Consider the following 22036-nt stretch of genomic DNA (forward strand, 5'->3'; position numbering starts at 1 on the left):
ACCACCATCAAGTCATGATTGTTACCTCTTAATAATTTTAGTGGCGTAACAATGCCTAGATGACGTATTTTTTCTCATAGAACGTGCACAATAGTTTCAGGCTAATGAAGTAAAATGGTAGATTAAAGTTTAGGTTCATTGATTGTCCAATCGTGGTTTTGGGTTCTGATTTTTCATCTATCATTTTATAAGAATATGTTCTTGCACATCTTGCCGTCGACCAAAGACGTACCAGTCTAGGAAGAAATGTCTGCGATTATATCAGTGTTTCTTTCAGAGAGTCAAAGTTGTTCGGCTCGCATTGGAGAGAGACTATAACTGTTCCGACTGTTTTAACCGGCACTTTTGGTTAATGCTACATCAGTGAAGTCAGATCAGTTGATGCCCCTGTCTTCGGTTGAGAGAGAGAGAGAGAGAGAGAGAGAGAGAGAGAGAGAGAGCACGTCTGTATATTAGTACTTCAACTGGGGATAAGTGGGCTAGTTCCCTTTTAGCCCTAAAATTATCGATTACTAGATAAGTGGTTCAATAAAATAACAAACTTACTGTAAATAAAGAATGAGGAAAACTTCCTATAAATAGTAGTGACTAGATATCCGACACATCCTATAAATCGTAAAGCCCATTATTAATAAAAAAATAAAGTCGTTAAGTTGATAAGACGAAACGAAAAAAACTCAGTATTACTTGTATATTTTTAATGTGTATATGAACTTACCTATCTTTCACTTTTTTAATCAGTTGCCGATATTTACAAAATTTTAATGATGAAAGTTGATATTGTATTGATTTGCATTACGGCTAACAGCAAGATCTAGAATTCGTATGCATGCTTATTTTTATATAATATATAATAAATAAAGTGTGCCAAATATTAGTAAATACAAATAAATAGACGCATTCTGACGAACACAGATTTGCACAGAAACGTGTAAATCCCAACCGTTATCAGGGGATAAGAAAGAAGTAAATCGCTCAGTCTATTTCAATTAGTTTCCGATTACCTGAAATAGAGCACGCGCCGTGTTCCTTTGCGAATTAAATTTCTGATCATATTCTAATTATCTAATTAGTCACAACTTTGAACATTGACCTAACAGATTAGAATGAGGATTAATATAGTGAAAATAGGTTTGAAAGCCGGGTTTTCTCAGTAATTTTCCAAGTAGCTTCTTATCACCCCATTTCTTTTCAATCCCTTTATAAATGTCTCAACTTTCTTAGAATGCATTTTTTTTTTGCGGAGCTCTTTGTTGCTGTCTTCTTTTTTCTCTATCTGCTAATTTTAGACAAGAGGCGGAGTGGCACAAGTTGAGACAAGGTGTGTCTAAATACATCGTGCCCCCTCAAGCAGTTGGTGAATATTGTAGAGGTGTGCAAATGGTTGCCAGAGATTTTGTTACCACGTTAGGCAGAGTCAAGGACAACGAGGGACTTATTGAAAACGTGATACCGCACGTCAAGAACTTCAGCTTTGAAGGTAGATAAATCTATTTTGAAGTTATTAAAATAAATAGATTAACTGTCGACTATAGTACTGAATACTGTATATTAAAAATAACATGGCATTTAAAGTGTTGGTATAAAGCAAATCGATATACCAATACTACTGGTATGTCAAATTGTATATATATATATATATATATATATATATATATATATATATATATATATATATACATTCTTTCAACTGCAGGCCTATAGATCAATGATGAATTTCTACTCATTCATTACCATAAATGATATATGAAAATAACGATGAAACATATGAATAGTCCCTGTTTTCTAAATGAAATTAAAATGGTACACAATTTCATCAGAATCCTTTCTTTTTTCCATTCCCCTCTCCCTTCTCGTGCGTAAGGGACAAAATAGGCACAAATCTGGAGTGAGAGAAAAAGATATTGCGCTGGTCGAAAACATTAAAACTGAACTTGTGCCAAAAAACATACAGTAATCTGTTTCATCGTAACGGTATGTTTACGCATTCCTTGTGATCTGTCTACAGTGTTCATAATATCAATGATACATAGTAGCAATAGCCAGTCGTCACAAGGCATATATGTTAAAGGTCACCGGCCATACTTCAACATTTTCCTATTTATATCAGGTTTGCATTACATGATTAAACTAGTTATACTCGCACAAAAAGAACACACAAAAAAAATCAAGTGTAAAGAAGAAATAATAATTTAATTACTCGAAATAGAAGTATACAAAGCTGTTACTTCCACTTAGTTACGATTTCCCACCTATAAGGGACGCCAACCGGAAATGACGTACATTTATCCGTACAAGTCGAAGTACATGCTTCTTGTTGTCGAAAAATAAAACACTATAAACTATGGATAGGGAATATTTGGATGAAACTAATGAAAACTAAATTACTGTTCAGCCTTATATCGGTATGCGTGCACGACGCACTAGATTGTGTCACTTTCAAAACTGTTCCATTGTTTCAATTTATTTTGAAAATTCACGTTAATGCAGGTAAAAAGAATCAATGCTGGCTTCCCTGTGTCGGCAGACTTTATTTAAAAAAAAGATGAAAGAAATCGGCACACTTTATTAATAAAAGATGAAAGAAATCGGCACACTTAAAGAATCCAAAGGAACCAAACTTGACTTCCTTTTCTCGGCTGACTTCAGAGGAAAAAATCGGCACACTATAAAGATACCAAAGTCGTTTCCAGGGTTGGTTTGCATTGTAATAAAATAACCTATGTATTTGATATCATGTCGGTAAGTTTAAAAAAAGAGTTTATTGCTCTCTGCCAGTTGTGTTTATCACCCGGGCTTCTATTTGTTTGCCATATGTAATCATAATTGATGTTTGCAGAGCAAATATTATACACAATAATAACTTGCTTTAATAATATTTTTGTAATCCATGCTAGCAAAAAGATTATCATTTGCACTCACATTGAATGTATTTTAAAATAATTATTTTTTTTTATTTGCGAGATACCGACTTATAGTTAACCTGGATACAATGCAATCTGGGTCATTTTGCAATAAGTAACTTATCATGTGTAAATGGCAGGTGCCTTCAAGCAATCGGGTGATACTTTCGTCTCATTTGCGATTTTGTTATTTGACATAAGCGATATACACTACACTAAGGATGCATACACAAGCCGGCATCCTCTGCATATACGGAGTTCGTGGATATATATATATATATATATATATATATATATATATATATATATATATATATATATATATATATATATATATATATATAAAATAATTTTCGCATGCTAAAAACAAAAGGAATATATGATAACAATGCAAGGTTAATTTCTTTCATCTTATTTTCAAACAAGTGTATGTTTATCAATAAAAAATGTGTACCGTGAGTGTGTGTGTGTGCGTGTGGGTGTGGAGGTGTGTGTGTGGGGGGGGGGGGGCACAAATGAAACACAAAATTATTTCCTTCCTAATTTGTACGGAATAATAGAGCAAATATGATTGAGGATATTGATCAGTAATGACAAGCTTTCAATTTACGCGGGCACACACTAAGACAACTTGAAAAATAAAAACAAACAATAAAATTAACTGGTAAGAGCTTCATATTGCAGCAACTAAACACTGACAAAATGCTCAACATTATTCTCTCTCTCTCTGTCTCTCTCATGTGTAATCTAGTATGTATTGTATGTAGCTGTGTTACAACGTGAAACCTAAAATTAAGCATGTTTGTTGAAAAGAATTATTGTTTTGATGTTGAAATCTCATGTACACTACCCTTAGCAAAATGTATGCGTATTATGTAGAATATTATCTGTTACGTATTTTTGTTTTAAAATGATTATTTATAATTTGATCGGATGACTTAAGTTGAAAATGTCTTTGTGCAGATGCATCTATTTTTAGCAACAAAATAAATGTATATAAATATTTTAACTTTTTGGAGCACTTCTATTGTCAAATTTTTAGTTTTGGAGGTGCATAGATTTACATGTTGACAAGCTCTTCAATTTCTGAGGTATGTAAATCTTCTTTGTAGTTTGCAATCCCCTAATCCCTTGATGCCTAAATATAAGTGATCGATTTTTAAAAAAAAAACACCGGAACTTGTGAAGTTTGTAAACACCGGTGACATTAAACATAAAAGCGGAAGAAATTGTCCAATACCTATTCAATATAAGAAATATTTCCAATTGAAACATTGAACTATTTTGGACATTTTCGTTAATGTTACTTACATTTTGAAGAAACACAGCAACTGGATTTCTCTTTGCTCGATCATTTTGTTCAGATTTAGACATGCGTACTAATAGTATACGTTACTTACTTACTACTACTAATTAATATGAAATAGATAAAAAGAAGACGATTGCAAAGCAGATTGAATGACTGCGTAATAGAGAGCACGCTTTCTAAGTGGCTGTCTCAAGTTCGCTTATGTTTGGGTACCTTACGAAATCTTCATTATATTGCGCAGGCGCAAAACAAAGTGTCAGCGCTTATAGCATTTCCAGTGCAACGGTTTTTAAACCTTTCATTTCATATAATTATTATCAAACGCCAGGGGTTTTATATTATCTGACGTACGAGCTAATCAATCAACACCTGCGTGAGGCCCATGTTTTGCTATTTCAGCATCAAAACATTAGTTCTTTTCAACTAAATGATTCTAAAATTTTCATTCAACTAATGACCAGATTCCGGTGATCATAATTTTATAATTGCATGTCTATTTCTTTTTTTTTTTGTACACTTCACAATCGTGTTAGTTATCAATATGCCTTTCCAAACCGCAACAGGAATTTTTGCCACGTAGTATAAAACATGACCCAAACACGTTACACAGACTCCCAAGAATTCCTAATATTAACATAAATGGAGGATCCATTTAAAAACTAAACTGTGCGACCTCTTAGTCTCTTCGATACAGTACACTATGATGTATGCTCCCAGTAACTTGCTAATTGCAAGGCTGTATGATTATCTTCCCAACACCTATTCCCCATGGTCAACAAATAACCACTAAAATCCAACAAAGCTATAAACAGAAACGTAAACACAAACAGCATGTAACTTTGGTTTGCTACATCATTATTGTACAGATAGCTCCCGCTGCTCGAGATTCTCTTTATGTTGTTGTTGTTGTTGTTAGATATTCAGGGCTATATGAGTCCTGTATAGACTGAAATATTGTGTGTGCGCTTCTCTTTAAACTGAAGAATAAGTGTATGTTGATATTACCATTTTTCATATTAACCCACACATGACGTAATATGGTCACGTAACTGGTCACTAAGACAATTACTTAGATTACAGAATAACGGCAACTGGACATGTAATTGTTGTTATTGTTTTTGAAGAGAGAGAGAGAGAGATATGATTTGTTTGTTTTTAAAGTAACTAATCAATTATTGTCAGTTCTATTATAGTTGCAAGCCTTTAACGTTATAATTTGACATTATATATATATATATATATATATATATATATATATATATATATATATATATATATATATATGCAAACCGTAATGCAGTTTTAAAATTTAAAAAAAAACGCAAATATTTATTCACCACCACGTTTTACACGTCTCCTTTGCCATCACTGGATTTTAACATTCAGAGTCATTCTGGCGGTATGTAAAAGATGCATTGTTGTTCGTCTTACAGCAATAGCATTGGTGTGTTTCAATACAAGACTTGGCGCTTTGTCGGATGATAAATCAAACAAAGAAAATACAGATTTCATCCAATCAGTGGACACCATTTTGGAGTGCAGTTATCTAGAACTGAAACAAATTCCCCTCTTTAGATACTACAAGACAAAGACGTACAGGCGATATGAAAATGCCATGCAGTGTACAAAACGGTGAGCATGCTTAACTTTCAATTTTTCTTTTGTTTTTCAAAATGTCGCATCAAGCAAGCATCATTCCCTTAAAGATGTTTGTTTGGTGAAATTAGGAGATAATAGTCTCGTATTTGACGGCTTGACGAAATTATAGTTTGTTTGTTTTTTAAATTTATAATCCAGCGATTTTAAAGTTTGATTCCAAATGTTCTCGAATCTCTATCCTTTCCCCCCATTTTATCAACACTCAGATTAGCCGAAGAATCGTCACAGCTCGTTTATCCATGACAAAATGGCTAAATATTTAATGAATCGCCTTTTATCAACAACTGTGGTCTTTTTCCCCACATTTTTTTTATTGGTGGAGTAGCGAAGGGGGGATACGTTCGTTGCACATTTCTTTTTCTCAGTTATAATACGAAAACTTTGCACTTCGCTGGCTATATGGGCACGTCCTTCAACCCACGATGCAATGGTGGGAAAACCCTGACAGTATAACGTCATTTTATGCTGCACATCGGGATGCATTAACCTCAAGGATTGTTCTCAATAGAGATAAAGGTAGGAATTAAAAGCCTTTTTTTAAATTAAATTTTTGTATCTTTTTTTAAGGTCATCGAACTCTCGAAACTGAGTTATTTTGAATTTTGTTATGTGTGCAATGGAAATTAAAAATAACAAGCACAAAAACAAAGAAACTTCTGATTTCCTTTAGCATCTGCCTGAAACACATTGATGTCGCAAGGGAGAGGCACAAAGCTAAGATGGTAGCTGGTGAAGCGGGCGTCGAGCAGGAGGTATATTTGGGCCTCATCACCAACTTAATTACCAACGACAATCTCTCGGAGGAGGAGGTTTTCATCATCATGCATGACATTTTTACAGGAGGAGTGGACACAGTAAGTAACTCATCAGGTAGCTGACTTGAAGTTTTGTGTTTTAGGTCATCTGGCTTTAAGACCATGTGAGGTTATTTTTTGGGTCCTTCAACAATTGCTCTGTACCAACATGGGAGCCATATTTCTTATCTGATCTGACCTTTATCAAGCTTTGAACTGAAGCTTTTAGCATGACGTTCTCAAAGAAGTCGACAATGATGTGATCTTTCATCTGTTCTTACTACTCTGTAGGCCATATTTCTTGACTGATTTTGATCAAACTTTGGAGTACAAGTTTAGTTGAAATTTTGAGTTATTATGCTAAAGTGCATTTGTAGAACTTCAAAAAATACATTGTAGATTCAGATTCTATTTGTATAGGCCGATAAGAAGGTATACCTTAAACAGGGCTAAACTTCAACATGGTATCAGCTTTGTCACACAAGCAAGGCTGCAAATTATACATTTTACACAATAATAATACTAATAATGATAATAATAATAAGCTATCTTTAACGAGGATAACACATCTGGTCATGGCTGACCCATCTGCCATGTGGTCCTCAGTTTTTGTAATAAAATAATAAAAATAGAAGTTCATGCACATAACCATGTATCGTCGCACACTCATTCGTACATATTTGACATGAATGACTATGTGTGACTATACTGGGAAACATACAAATATATATCAATTATGGATATGATTTTAAAGTTTTCTATTCAGAGCTTTTAATATATCATTCCAGATGGTCTAGAAAGAATTTCTTTAATGATAATTTGAAAGAAGCAAGGGATGTTGAATTACGTATTCCGTATATATTACACAATGTTATTCTTGAATGATTCAGTTTGGTATCATATTTGGTATGAATGTTACAATTAGGCCCTGTGGAAATTCAGCATAAAAATTTACAATACAATTTTAATACATATTTTTATAAATTATAAATTCACGAAAATGTTTCCGTGTGTCATTATCTAGTGTTATTATTTTAAAGACAGAGCGGAACAAAATCCCATTCAAAGGCATAATCACAAAAGTGGACACACTTTGTGCCCCTCTCAACCATCTTAGGGGCATTGTGTACACTTCTCTATGTAATATTGTATTGAGCGCCTGTTGTTTCTTTTTAATTGGTTTTCTTTCTTTATCTTATTATTAGTGTAATTATACTGGTTTTTGTTTTCAATTTAAGTCAGTGGTGTTTGTTCGGGTTTAAATTTTGAATCTGCCATTCAAAATGTTTTACAACCGTTGTGTTGTTTTGGGATCTATGAAAATTTAGCATAACGTTTGGGAGGGTATTAGATATTAAAGCCCCAATGCCGCCGTTACGTTGTATATGCCAAATCGTGTGTGTGTGTGTGTGTGTGTGTGTGTGTGCGCGCGTGTGTGTGCGCGTGTGTGTGTGTTTGTGATTTTAATTTTTAACGTAGCTCTATAAAAAATATTCAGTCATCGCAACGATGTCTGCAGTGTGGTAGTTTATAGTGTTGTCTAGCACTGGGGCATTATGCTGCAGACCTGAAGCATCATGTCCCACCCAGTCACATTATCCTGACACCAGGCTAACCATTCCCAACACTAACATCTAAAAGCTGAGAATCAAAGGAGGCAGCTGTTTGTGCCCTATTTTTAAGTCTTTGGTATGACTGAGCTAGAAACGCTCTAACCACTTACACTTGAGTGGTCTATGCCAAATCATCTGATAATTACTGGATCCTATATATTGTTGGGTTCCATTAAAATGAGATAACATCGACGTTTCATCACAATATAAGCCATGTAATTTCTCTCTCGAACCGAGAAACCCTGCCATTTTTCGCATGTTTACTAATGAATCCGATGTTGACTGGCGACATCTGTGGGTCAACCGATTTCACTCGAAAGCTGGAACCCATGATTTGATGACGTCAGGGTTGTAGACGTTAGATGTCAGCAGCACGCTATGTATAATCGTGTTCAGCCCAAATTCACGGTTCTAAGTATTCCAGCGCCCCAGCTGATCACCAATATTTACCCGAGTCTTATTTTTGACATCACTACTTTTGGGGCACTCACCAAAACGAACGGAATTACGAGCGATTTCGGTAACTGAATTAAAGGGTTGCATCACTTGATTCTAAACTGAATATTTAAACGTCGTTTAAACCTACCAGCTTGATTATTTTAAAGAACGGTTTATGTCAGATAGATTTTGTTTTAACATGTTTTAACAAATAATTTCCATCCCTACAAACCTTAGTTAGATTGGAAGTATGGTGAAATTTATGATAAACGACAGCAGTGGGGCTTTGAGGAAAACTGAACATGATGGAGAACACTATGAGACTGTGGAAATTTTAGAATTACCTCCTGATTATAAACAATAACCACACTGAAATTCATAAATACAATTTGTGGTCCGCTCGCTAAAATATTTCATACATTTTGAACTTATAAAATCGCTATAAAATGTATGTGTGATGCGAAAGCCTCATTATTACAGAGAGAGAGAGAGAGAGAGAGAGAGAGAGAGGATATAACCACAAACGATCAATTTTCAAAATTAACTCTTAAATGAGCTAGCTCAACCATCTTATATCTCTCTCACCAACAAATAATGAGGAAAGAGGATTAGGTCTTTTTTCACATCAAATTATGTACCATGCATTCACGTCAAATTATGTACCATGCATTCACATCAAAGTATGCACCATGCATTCACATCAAATTATGTACCATGCATTCACGTCAAATTATGTACCATGCATTCACGTCAAATTATGTACCATGCATTCACATCAAATTATGTACCATGCATTCACGTCAAATTATGTACCATGCATTCACGTCAAATTATGTACCATGCATTCACGTCAATTTATGTACCATGCATTCACATCAAATTATGTACCATGCATTCACGTTAAATTATGTACCATGCATTCACGTCAAATTATGTACCATGCATTCACATCAAATTATGTACCATGCATTAACATCAAATTATGTACCATGCATTCACATCGAATTATGTACCATGCATTCACATCAAATTATGTACCATGCATTCACATCAAATTATGTACCATACATTCACATTCTTGAATCCTTATATTATGTATTCTTACTTTCTCGGCGGTAATATTGTAAACGCAGCTACGTGTCTATGCTCTTATAAAAAGTACCAGAAAAGAGTGAAGACAACAAGCTTTGTAAAATGTAACAAATGATTTATTTCCTTCAAATAAAAAGTGAAAAAAAATGAGAGAGAAAAAATAATAATTCAAGAATTAAAAATTAGAAGTAATAGTATTACAAAGTCCTGAATGAACCTGAGTTCGAATCTCGATGAAATCTTAAATGGAGGGCGATGACGTTTGATGCAGTCTGCGAAGTACCGCCGTGTCAACAGTTCCTCGTTTTATCACAGAAAATATTCCAGTTTTAAATTCCGCATAACATTTAGTGAATGTCTCTGTCCAAGAATCTTGTAAGAGCATTTATGTATTTCCAGGGAAAATAATCTTGAATTCAAATAATCTGAAAAAGAAAAAAAATTCAATTCAAACTGGTCACAACATATGTTTGGAGACCGAATGGCTAATTCTTATCATAACATGAGTTATAAGACTAACTAAAACGCAAAGCAGATGCTCAGATCGGGGTCAAGAGTTTATATTTCCAGAATGAATAGAAGTGTTTTTTTCCTTCATAATAATTATCACGTAGTCCATGTATGGCCTTGACTTAACTGAATAATTCATACTCTGAAAAAGAATTTAAAAAATAAATAAAAAATGTTGTTTACTACAACTGCCACTGGTACTGAATCAAGGTCAGAAACTAGATACAGTGTTTCTATTATTACAACAGTCCGGTCAAACAGAACCAAATCCAGTGAACAAAATTACATTACAAAAACATGCAATGGAATTTTAAATAAACTTCAAACTAACAAATAAATAATTACATTAAATTAAATATACATGACTACATGTGTGTGTATGTGTGTGTGTGTGTGGTCTTTTTATATATTCTGTCTAGCCGATCTAGTCAAAAGTGCATCGATGCCGTATGTCATCTTTTTACGACTAGTAATACCAAGTATATTTTCTGGTATCCGGAATATTACATTTAGTTGTTTAGTTGTATGGATATAACTTTTCATCTTTGAACCAAAGGAGGAAAATTAAGAGGGTAACCATCTTGTTTTTAACAGTTACAAAACCGCAGCTCTTCTTTTATTTTTTATCATGTGCACCAGAAGAAAGTTTGTTATTATCGGTTTGCATAGTTGATAAAGTACACGAAACTTAATCATACACATAAATCATGTCAGATATTTAACTTTGAAAACGGATTAAAAATGCTATGACATATCGATAATGTTACATTTTTATTAGAGTGCATCTTCGCTAGCCAAGGTTCCGATATGATAATCCTATCTACACCTTGGCTGATCGAACAGATATATTGGTACTTTGTCCTTGCACACGTATTGGATTTCATGAGTTGCCTCCCTCAGTATGTCATGCTAACTAAACAATAGCGTGGTGCATTGTAGCTAGGCCGAAAATGGTGGGGCAATTGACCTTTAGCTACTTTGGAAGTTTAACATCGAAAGTATGACTGTGCACCAGAGAGAAACCATTATAGGTGTATTTGAGTGGAAGGTATGTGTGCAAGCACGGACTGGCAGTGGCAAGTGGCTTGCTGCTGCATCCAATGAAATGCACAGACCCGAAACACATAGATACACCAATGTGTAAATCACATCGGAACCTTGGCTACCGATGATAATAAGAGTGTATTTAGAATTTAAATTAAAAGAAAACATATTAAACTATTTAGAAGTCCGACCATAATGTTATGTTCTTAGAGTGTATAGCAGCCCAAGCGTAATGTAAAATTAGCGTCAGAGTTCATATTGGCGTCCGCAGTGTCAAATTTCTGTTAGAGTATATTGGCCAAAATGTAATGTTATTTTCTCAGTAGAGTCATCAGTGACATGACTGTAATGTTAACTTCCTATTAGAGTCAAGAGTGGCCCAATCAAAATGCTAGATTTCCATTAGAGTATGTTGTGGCCCAAAAGTATAGCTGACTTCCCATTGGAGTTACAGTGGACCAAACGTAATGCTAAAGAACCATTGGGGTCTATAGTCGCTCAAACGATAATTTCCATTAGACTCCACAGTGAGATGCGTAATGTTTAATTTTCATTAGTCTTCATTACGTCATTCGTAATATTTAATTCCCATTAGTTTCCGTAACTCTGCGGCTCTATTTACCATGAATTTCAGACTCGCCACCATATGTTCTTCCTATACTACTGTCTGGAAATCCATATAAGACTCGCTTTGGGCCACTTTTTTCTTATTTTATTCCTTTTTGCCCGCGGTCATTCAAGTATGTGTGAACTAAGCGTTTTTATTTTTAGTATACAATCTTTATGACCCGATTGCAGCAGAATGATCCTAAATTTTGTCCTCTTGGTTTGTATTTTTAACAAAAAATTAAAAAATTAAATAAAAACAACAAAAACTAAACCCTAACAAACACCAAGACTGCACGATTAATCAAACGTCATTTAACACTGACAAATTGAAGTTATGGATCCATTACGACAATATTTTAATTTTGTTCTACATATTTTTTTTTTTACTTTCGTGAAAAAACATTGTCATCACGAAAACGTAGAAACAAAGGTAGATGCATAAAGGTTTGTATATATCTATGTTTTTTCTTCATAATTTGACCCGATTAATGTTCACATCATTACATAAATTTGTGAATTTCTAACTATTGACTTTTTTGGACCTTGATTGTTTAGTCTGCTTTGGAGACGTACGTGTTTTACAAATACTAATCCAGTTTAATAAGCCTTGAAAAAGGCAACAACAAAACAGACAAAATAAGACAAAGAGACAGACAACAACAACAACAACAACAACACACACACACACACACCAAAACAACACCCATTCCAAGTGTGTGTTACGAACAAGACTTCCAATAACTCTACTACAGCGAAGGTCGCTGGTCCGCTACTGGAAGCTAATAGTAATATGGCATTTACAGACGCGTTAAAACTTAGAACGAAGAAAAACATTTTCAACCTGCGATCTTCTTACTGCTTTTGGTTTTAAGAAAATGCATAGAACTCATTCAGGCAATCAAATCTTTGATTTTAAGGGTGACATAGTTCTTTAGAAGTCATTTAAATACCATTTGTCTTTAAATACGATTATTATTATTATTATAGACAAGCCACATGCTCTCCTTTGTATTATATCTACTGGCCAAGCACCCCAACTATCAGGAGCAAGTTCGGGAGGAGATCCTTGGTGCACTGAAGAATAAGGATCTATTGGACATAGAGGACGTCAGGGCCCTTAAACTGGTCAGAGCCTTCGTAAAGGAGACCCTAAGGTATACGTGATGGGGACACCCTAACAGCCTTGCACGTGTAAATTGACATAGCTGTTTTATATATCACATGTATGTGTTTGTGATACTTACTTGGTAAATTGCGACCTGATTTATCTCTGTATCTTTTTACTGAAGAACTGGCATGCTTGTTTTGTGTGTGCATAACGCGGGTTTAATTTCGACATGTCACTTTTAGGTATTACCTGTCAGTGTGTATGTGCTAGATCAGGGTTCTCAATCACAAACTACGTTGAGGGCCGAATGAAGGTATTTTCAATGGCCCCATGGCCGCACCAACTTTGTAATCTCTCATGACACCTTGTGACCCCATTCATTTTTGCGGGCCACGTGATACGGATTGGCGGGCCGCATGCAGCCGCGGGCCGCTTGTTTGAGAGCCATGTGCTAGATCGTGCTTATATATTTGCATCGTGTCGTACGACTCCTGCTACGCTGTATTTGATGGAAGCTTCCAAGCTCGTAAGGGGTAAATCTAGCGACCAAATCTTAAGCTGATGGAATGGAGTCTGGGGTGGGAATTTTTGGGTGATGTAAGGGAATGAAAAAGGACAGTGGGGAACAAGTCACATTATTATTAGTATTATTATTATTTCTACGTTACATTTATTTTCTCCGGGCAAATGAATAATACAAGGGCGGGCGATATTATTTGAACGATAGAAAACGAATCCAATAGTTTATTATCACAAGTATTTACGTGATAAAAGAATACATATTACAAATATCACAAATACTGCTTGATTATGAAATGCTATATGTACAACTTTCAGCTCGAAACGGTAATCGTCATGTCCTGGAAATGAGAAGATGGATAAATATACACAATCTTTTGTGTGTGCATAACGCGGGTTTTATTTCGACATGTCACTTTTAGGTATTACCTGTCAGTGTGTATGGGCTAGATCAGGGGTCTCAATCACAAACTACCTTGAGGCAGAAATAGAAGTTCCCTATTAGTAATAATGTCCTCCTGTTTGGATCAGCTGAGCTATCAAATGACCTAAACACCCCCACCCTACCATCATGTTTCAAATCTTCATAGAAATAACAATATCCTATTGGAAACACTTCATAAACACATTTCACTAATGAGCATATTATTTTATTACTAGAAGTTAACAATTCAATGTACTTGTACACGAGATTGTTTATTCCAAAAGTATTTTCGAATAAGGTTTACACACAAGGTAGAATACACAGGTTATACTAAAATAAATGGTATTCATTTTCAATATGATGGCTGGCAGAGTCATGCAATATCTTTCGCTTCTATCGATTATATTGCTTCCATATCTCCAAGTGTCAATTCTCAGATTATAGGAAGTCACCATGACTTTTGTCAGAACTGCTCGAAACAAATATTGCTTTACTTCGATTGTCCCATATCGTTGGGGGATAAGGACATGGTTCGAATACTTGTAGAGTTCGGATATCAGGAAAAGCATGGACGATGTTTTCATTGTTTCAAGGACATTACCATAGTTCGAATAATCGAATAACCGGAATATCTAATATCCGATAAAGTGTCGATGAATGTTTACATCTCGCTGGTTTGGTAATTGAATAATTTGGAGTTCATATATCTGGTAAGAGGTCGAAGAATGTTTACATAATTGTAGAGACTTATCGTTGGTTTGAATACTGTAGAGTTTGGATATTCGGCAAGTGGCTCAGAAAGTTTAGTAGTTAAATATAATATGGTTCGTCTTAATAACGGAGAATCAGGTATTCGATATAGTTGCAAAAAGCTTAAATTGTTTAATGAAGTTTGGATATACGACTAAGGAGTGCATAAAATGTAAATACTTGAATGGAAAAAGTAGTTGGTTCGAATAATCTGGAGTTTAAAGGGATATATCGTTGTTTTGGATACACTTGAGTTGTAATAGTTCGTTTGAACATTTTATTGCCATACTGAGGGCACATAGGATCGGGCTACAAGTTATCATAGCTTAGCAACTCCCCTCCTCCAAATACACAAGTAGGTGCATGAAAAGTGGCAAAGACGTGCATAAAATTATGCGTGTGTCAGAGGCATTAATACAAACGAATAATGAAAATACATGCTAGAAAATTTTAAACAAAAATAAGTGTAAAACAACTTATTTAAAGAAGAGATAAAAAGGGGGAGAACTGGAAAAGGAAGATAAAAGGATTCGGTGGCAAGTGTTGAAGTGAGGTCATTCCAGTAGGTAGTGTATCTTGGACGATTACTAAAAGCATTAGTATCTTTCATATAAGTCTGGAAGATTTGAAACAGGAGGGTAGGGTGGGGTGTTTAGGTCATTTGATAGCTCAGCCGATCCAAATAGGAGGACATTAGTACTAATAGGGACGAATAACTGGTTTAAGCGATGCATTTCTTTCAGTCGTAAATCTGTGTACTTGTTAAAATTAAAAATAAAATGGTAGGTGTTCTGATCTCTAATGTGAACAACGAGTTATCAGTAATAAAATTGATAATAAATATCTTTTTGAAATCACTACAGTTTTTTCTTACCTTAGTATGAATCGAAGGTACTATGTCAGATAGGAGCATATTATGGGACATTTCGTTAGTTTCGTAAAACTGATACTTTATATAGTAGGGGTTGGGATTGTTAAGGGATGCTTCTTTAGTTCCGACAAATCAGTATTTAGAAAAGGGTAAGGTAAGTTAGGGGAAAGTGCGTCATTGATCTGGATATAAAGTGGCAATGTATTAACTAGAGTCGAAAAACACTGGTCTACAGCCAAAATGCTTCTGAAATAAATGCAGTCAAACTTGACTAATTCTGGGTCACTGCAAACGAAAATGATACTTAAAATTGTTCATTGGCTCTAGTTTTAAAGATATGATACTGGGTCAGTATATACTACCCTTGACTTGGGAATGGTGAAGGGTAAGTGAGCTATAAAGGGAAGGGATCTTATTTTAAACCAGAAATGACTGAAATACATCTTTGACTGGATATATGAATAAATATATGAATGGGTTTGGACAGTACTTGCTTTCTTAGGCAAAATAATGAATGATGCAATCTGAAGCTGGTATTGCGTCATGCATGATACAAATTGAAATCATGTTATTCCTAGAGGTCATTGACGATGCAAACATAACTAAGCTTACATTCCTCTGCTGAACAAATTACCTTATATCAGTTCTAGAAATCATACAGTATCGTGCTCTCTTATTTGTCAGTGTTTGATTTTGCAAAGGTACACGTTTCTGTGAGCCATTGTGAGCAGAGATGCCTCGTACTTGTGTGAACAATGCAGAAAACTTCTGCTATGTTTGTGGTGAAGTGACTTTTGCATCACAAAAGTGCAATATAACCACTATGGTTAAGAAATCCTATCACCTTTATTTTCGCTGCAAACTTGGAGATCAGGACAAGAGGTGGGCCCCACACAACTGCTGGAACGGTTGTGCTACAAATCTTCGCCAGTGGTTGAACAGGAAAAGGAAATCTATGCCTTTTGCAGTGTCAATGATTTGGAGAGAGCCAACATCGTTCATGATCCAGATGAGTGGAGACTGTTCATTGATTCATCGAGGATGAAACTTGGATCTGTTTTGCTTCATAACGGCAATGTTTTGCCAACAATTTCAGTTGGTCATGCGGTCCATATGAAGGAAACCTAAGAAAACATGAACAACTTTTGAGGTACATAAACTTTGATCAACATCAGTGGCAGCTTTGTGCCAATTTGAAGGTTCTTGTTCTATTGCTTAGTTTGCAGAAGGGATACACAAAGTACTGCTGTTTTCTCTATGAACAGGATAGTCGTGCGAGAGATTCCCATTATATCAAGAGAGATTGGCCACTCCGACACTCACTGGAGCATGGGGGGGGGGTGTGTGTTCAGCATCTCCCACTTGTTGAACGAAGGAAGAGTTTGTTACCACCCTTGCACATCAAGCTGGGCCTGATGAAGAACTTTGTCATGGTCATGGACAATACACAAGCAGCTTTCAAGTACCTCAATGTAAAATTTCCAAGGTAAAGTGAAGCTAAGATAAAGGAAGGTGTCTTTGTTGGTCCTTAGATTCGTGAACCCCTTCGAGATGATGCATTAGACCGTGCACAGCGTGGCAAGGAAAAGACGGCATGGAAAGCCTTCCAGTTAGAGACGACCAATTATCTCGGAAACAACAAGGCAGACAACTACAGGAAGTTGGAGGAAAACTTCCTCAAGTCATTCAAAAGCATTGGTTACAACATGTCACTAAAGACATATTTTTTGCACTCTCCTCTAGATTTTTTCCGAACCGAAATGCGAAGGAGTGAGCGACGAGCACGGCGAGCGATTTCCCCAGAATATTGTAACAACGGAAAAACGCTATCATGGCAAATTAAGTCCATCAATGCTTGTAGACACCATTGCTAGACAGTGACAGGAGATGCTCCATTTAATTAATACAAGAGACAAGCCAAGAAGCGCCGAGTAGACACTGAATAAGGCCTGAACTATGTTCTTATATATACATAATAGTTTTTTGCCTTTTGTTTCGTAATAAATTTATATAACCCTTTTGCTGTTTTTTTTTTTTAAAAAGTGTTACATAAAAATGATAGGTGAAATATTATCATGTAAAGCAACCATACACACATGAAAAGACCCTGGTTTACAATTTATGATTTAAACTCTACTATCTACACAATATACATAGACGTAAAATGTAAGACTTAAATATATTGGAAACAGTAGCCATTCAGTTATTTTAATTGTCATATTTGAATACAGCACATCAAAATCCATCATAAATAGCACATTTTAGTTCTGAAGCAGACGACTTCTAAAAAGTGTAGACCAGTGTATTTGGACATGTATCGTTGATGTTTCGGATAAATAAATAATTAGAAAAACACTCTAGGTTGAATAATTGGGGACATTCATTGGTTATTATAAACCTATGAGTGATATAACCGAGGTTCTGATAATTTGGAAACATGTCATTTGTTAAGATAAACCGATAAGTAATTTTGTGACCTATAATTGTTTAATCAAAACTATACTATTTACACGCTTGCAGATTGTATGCCGTGGCCCCGGCTAACTCAAGAAACCTCAAACAGGATCTGGTGTTGTCGGGATACCTTGTTCCTAAAGGGGTGAGTCTTGTTGTGAACACGACAGACATTTTTTAATGCACTAATATTTTTCAGGCGCTGAGTTGCTGCTTCTTCCGAAGAAGAACATTCAAAGTAATAATAATAAGATTACGTTATTCAGACAAACCATTTACCAACCTGTCCACGTTTTGTGTGCAAGATGACGAATCTTGCTTCATACCCCAAAGAACTGAATAGCACCAGAACTGAAATTCACTATCACAATTTGTGTGTGGGCATACTCCTGAAAATGGAGTCCTGCAGTTGGATTGGATGGTATTTAAATTTGACTCCGTTGTGGGCAATTAGATTAAGACTAAATTTGCATGCCTGTAAACTTTCAATTGATACGATGTTATAAAATGAGAAACAAAATGATCACACTGATAAATTATAACTCCAGTTCAGTATATATATATATATATATATATATATATATATATATATATATATATATATATATATATATATTCTTATGCAACGTGTTATACTCTAATAAACAGTAACAAAAGAAAGAGTGACAACAACAAGCTTTGAAAAATTTAACAAATAATTTATTTCCTTGGAAAAACAATGTAAAAATGAAAAAAATAAGAACTTACAGTTTTAAGAATCAAATCAAAAAATAATCCAAGAATGATCAACGAATTAAATTTTTGAAGTCCTAGTAATGAATTGTTCTAATGAATTCAAGTTCTCGAGTCCCGACGAAAATTCCAAAATGGAAGGCGATGACGTATACTGTAGTCAGTATAGCGCTGTAGTGTCTACAGTTCTTTGTTATTTCACAGACAATACTATTCCGGTGTTTGAATTTCCAAATAAAACTTAAAGACATGTCTTTGTCCAAGAATTCTGTGTGAGCACTCAAATATTTCCAGGAAAAAGAATGAATCTTTTAGAATCCAAATAATCTGAATAAAAATTAAAATATAACTTCAAACTGGTCACAAATAAACACTTTTCCAGTGTCCAATGTAAAAGCTCAAACTTAGAAATATCTCTCTAAACATCACTATTAAATCTAAATACTGCGCAATTTCGGAAAACCCTGAATTGCGAAATTGAGACTGTTTACATCTAAAATCACGTACTCCCAGTATGACCTTGATAACAATCAATTATTTTACTCCGAGAATAAAATAAAAATAGAAAGTTGTTTACTTGTCTCAGTGATTTCTGAATCAAGGTTAAAAACTAAGTCATTGATACAGCTTACGTACTATATATATAATCAAGTACCCACCCCATCTACAGACGTTATACACTATAAAACAACGCTTGATATCGTGATATTGAAATCGGACTACTGAAATTAATGATGCTTTTAAAATGCAAGGATACTGCAAAACTATATTAAAAAAATGTTTATAATCTGAAATCGTTTTATCTCAAAGTCAAAAGTTTGCGGTTAGACTGTTGCTCTTTGATAATTTTTTTTTCTATGTAACTCAGAACCATATCACTGTCAAAAGATCCGCCACTGAAAAAGAAAAACCAGATGAAATGTACTCCGCTAAAGAAATAAAATCCGCTATTCGCCATAGGATTTAAACCAAGACATGACTAAAAAATTGTGGTAAATTATGTCAGTGTGGCTAACACCATCTTCGCTAGCCAAGGATCTGATATAATAAACTTATTACACCTTGGCGTATCGAGCAGATATTTCTGTCCTTCGGGTATGTGAATTTCATTGGATGCGGCGGCAAACCACCACATCCAATGATCCAATCAAAATTAAGTTGTTCAAATTTGAACACTGTTCCTTGCAAAAGTTATTGAGCGGAAAAGACATTCACATTATACTGACGACAATTAAAACTGTATCATCACTCCATAAAATATGGTGCTGAAAATACAAATCATGTTTACACGTGTCAGCATATTTTTAAAAACAACATGTAACTTTGATTCTACATTAAATCATTGGTCTTCCAAAACGTAGTATGGATTAGTTTTAATACTAAAGCGACCAAGCAAGTGAGCATTTGATTTTACGACCCAGTGTGGCACATTTACTAAAATACCAATGAAAGATAGATGGATGGCATACGTAATTACATCGTTTTAGCTTCCGCTCTTTAATTATCACATAAAGAGAGAATCGTTTTTATATTTAATTTATTTATTGAAACAAAATAAAAAATATGACCTTCTATAAGTGCTCTCAAAAATACTTTCACTTAATATTACCTGAAAGCTGAAGAAGTTGAACAAAGACGATGAATGTTGTTACGATTCTTTAGTCTTGAACTACGTAACAGAAAAAGCAAAACCAAAACGTTTAGTGAAATTGAACAAAAAATTTATTTCCCAGGAATACAAAGTGAAATGTAAAAGGAGCTTACAACATTGTGAAATAAATGCTAAATAATCCTAAGAGTACGATCACAATTCCAAAAGTATAGTTTTTCGAATAAATTAAAGTTGCATGCCGAATAAATTCCAATCTTAAATGTGCTGATGTACCAGTAGTCTTGCTGTATTACTGTGATATAATAAAAATTCTAAAACATAAAATGCAATAATATGCATATCGTCTGGATACCTTTCCATAGAAGTTTCTATACAAGATCGTTTAAACGTACTGCAAAGAGATTTAAATAACAAAATCAGCCAAGACTGTAGTATTAGTCTCAATCAAATTGGCTTTAACTATGTCACTCAACTGTTCTTGGCATCAAGGAACCAGACATTCCACACTATATAAGAACTGATAAAAACCATCAGCTGGTTTACGTTATGCCGACACTAGGGTTTAATGTTTATGTCTCCTTTTCACAACTGTCATGTAATTAATAAATGGTGTAGATCGCTTCAAGGAGTTATTTTTCAGAAACAAAAAACATTACAAGCTCCAGCCATTGAGTGATGTCACTGCAAGCCAGAAAGAAATATAACATAATGTAAAAAAAAAAGTTTGAAAATGCATATATTACAACTTAAGTGCTATCAAAATGATACAATAATGTGTGATTCATTGCAAACGGGGGAAAAAAATGCAGACTAAAACAAAACAAAGTACAACTGTGTCAGAGCGAATTCCTTTTTTGTAAAACTTGCATTGATAAAAAATACGTAATGTATACCATCTTTATTTCTTACCCTGCAAAAATGTCTTTCAAGAAAGTTAAGGATTTCTCACCGACTTTATTTTGAAACAATATATATCCTATTGGTTAAAGGCACATTATCGCCAATAGTTTAATATGACAAATAACTTTCATACAATATCTTAAATGATAAGCAAGTTTTGTCCTTGAACTGAAAGTGTAAATAATGGACAGACACTGAGACCAAGACTGCCAGCTTCGTTGGACGAATGATAACTGACAATCATTTGTAAAATAGTGGTTAAATATATGATTGCAAATATGAGAGACAACGTTAATTCCATCTAAAATGGTCCTGTCATATTGAATTAAAAATACAATCTCAATCAATATATTTGAAATTACCAACTCTTAGAAAGATCACTTTATTTTAAACCTCAATTACTGTGATAACCATCAACATATACTATTCACTCTCACGAGGTTATTAATTTGATGGTGTTTTGCTCTGCAAATTGTCAGGAAAACAGTAAAATCTTGCTGATCTTTGCGTTTGTTGTTCCCGTAGAAACTGCTCGTTCCTCTTTATTTGTCTCTCACAGCATTTTTTTAAAAACAATCCAGAGCTGAGTTTGCTTTCCACATTTGTCGGTTTGTAAGCTTCATTTTTAGGGACAGGATGAGCCGCAACTTCGAAATTGTTTTCTACATCCTTGGCTTGACAAATTGTGTGATCAG

The 22036-nt window shown here is 34.6% G+C and overlaps 1 protein-coding gene across 1 annotated transcript in view; it reads left to right on the forward strand.

The window, feature by feature from the left end:
- LOC149781877 (putative cytochrome P450 12e1, mitochondrial) overlaps positions 1-22036 on the forward strand; it is a 44560-nt gene that overhangs the window by 14951 nt on the left and 7573 nt on the right. Inside the window, exons 5-9 of the mRNA XM_089936069.1 lie at positions 1290-1480; positions 5646-5844; positions 6542-6725; positions 12959-13125; positions 18164-18242. Coding sequence (XP_089792195.1) covers positions 1290-1480; positions 5646-5844; positions 6542-6725; positions 12959-13125; positions 18164-18242 — 820 coding nt within the window. The remainder of the gene's footprint in view (positions 1-1289; positions 1481-5645; positions 5845-6541; positions 6726-12958; positions 13126-18163; positions 18243-22036) is intronic.

This window comes from Sinohyriopsis cumingii, chromosome 15 (genome assembly GCF_028554795.1).
Source record: "Sinohyriopsis cumingii isolate HCF-2022 chromosome 15, ASM2855479v2, whole genome shotgun sequence".
NCBI classification, from domain to species: domain Eukaryota; kingdom Metazoa; phylum Mollusca; class Bivalvia; order Unionida; family Unionidae; genus Sinohyriopsis; species Sinohyriopsis cumingii.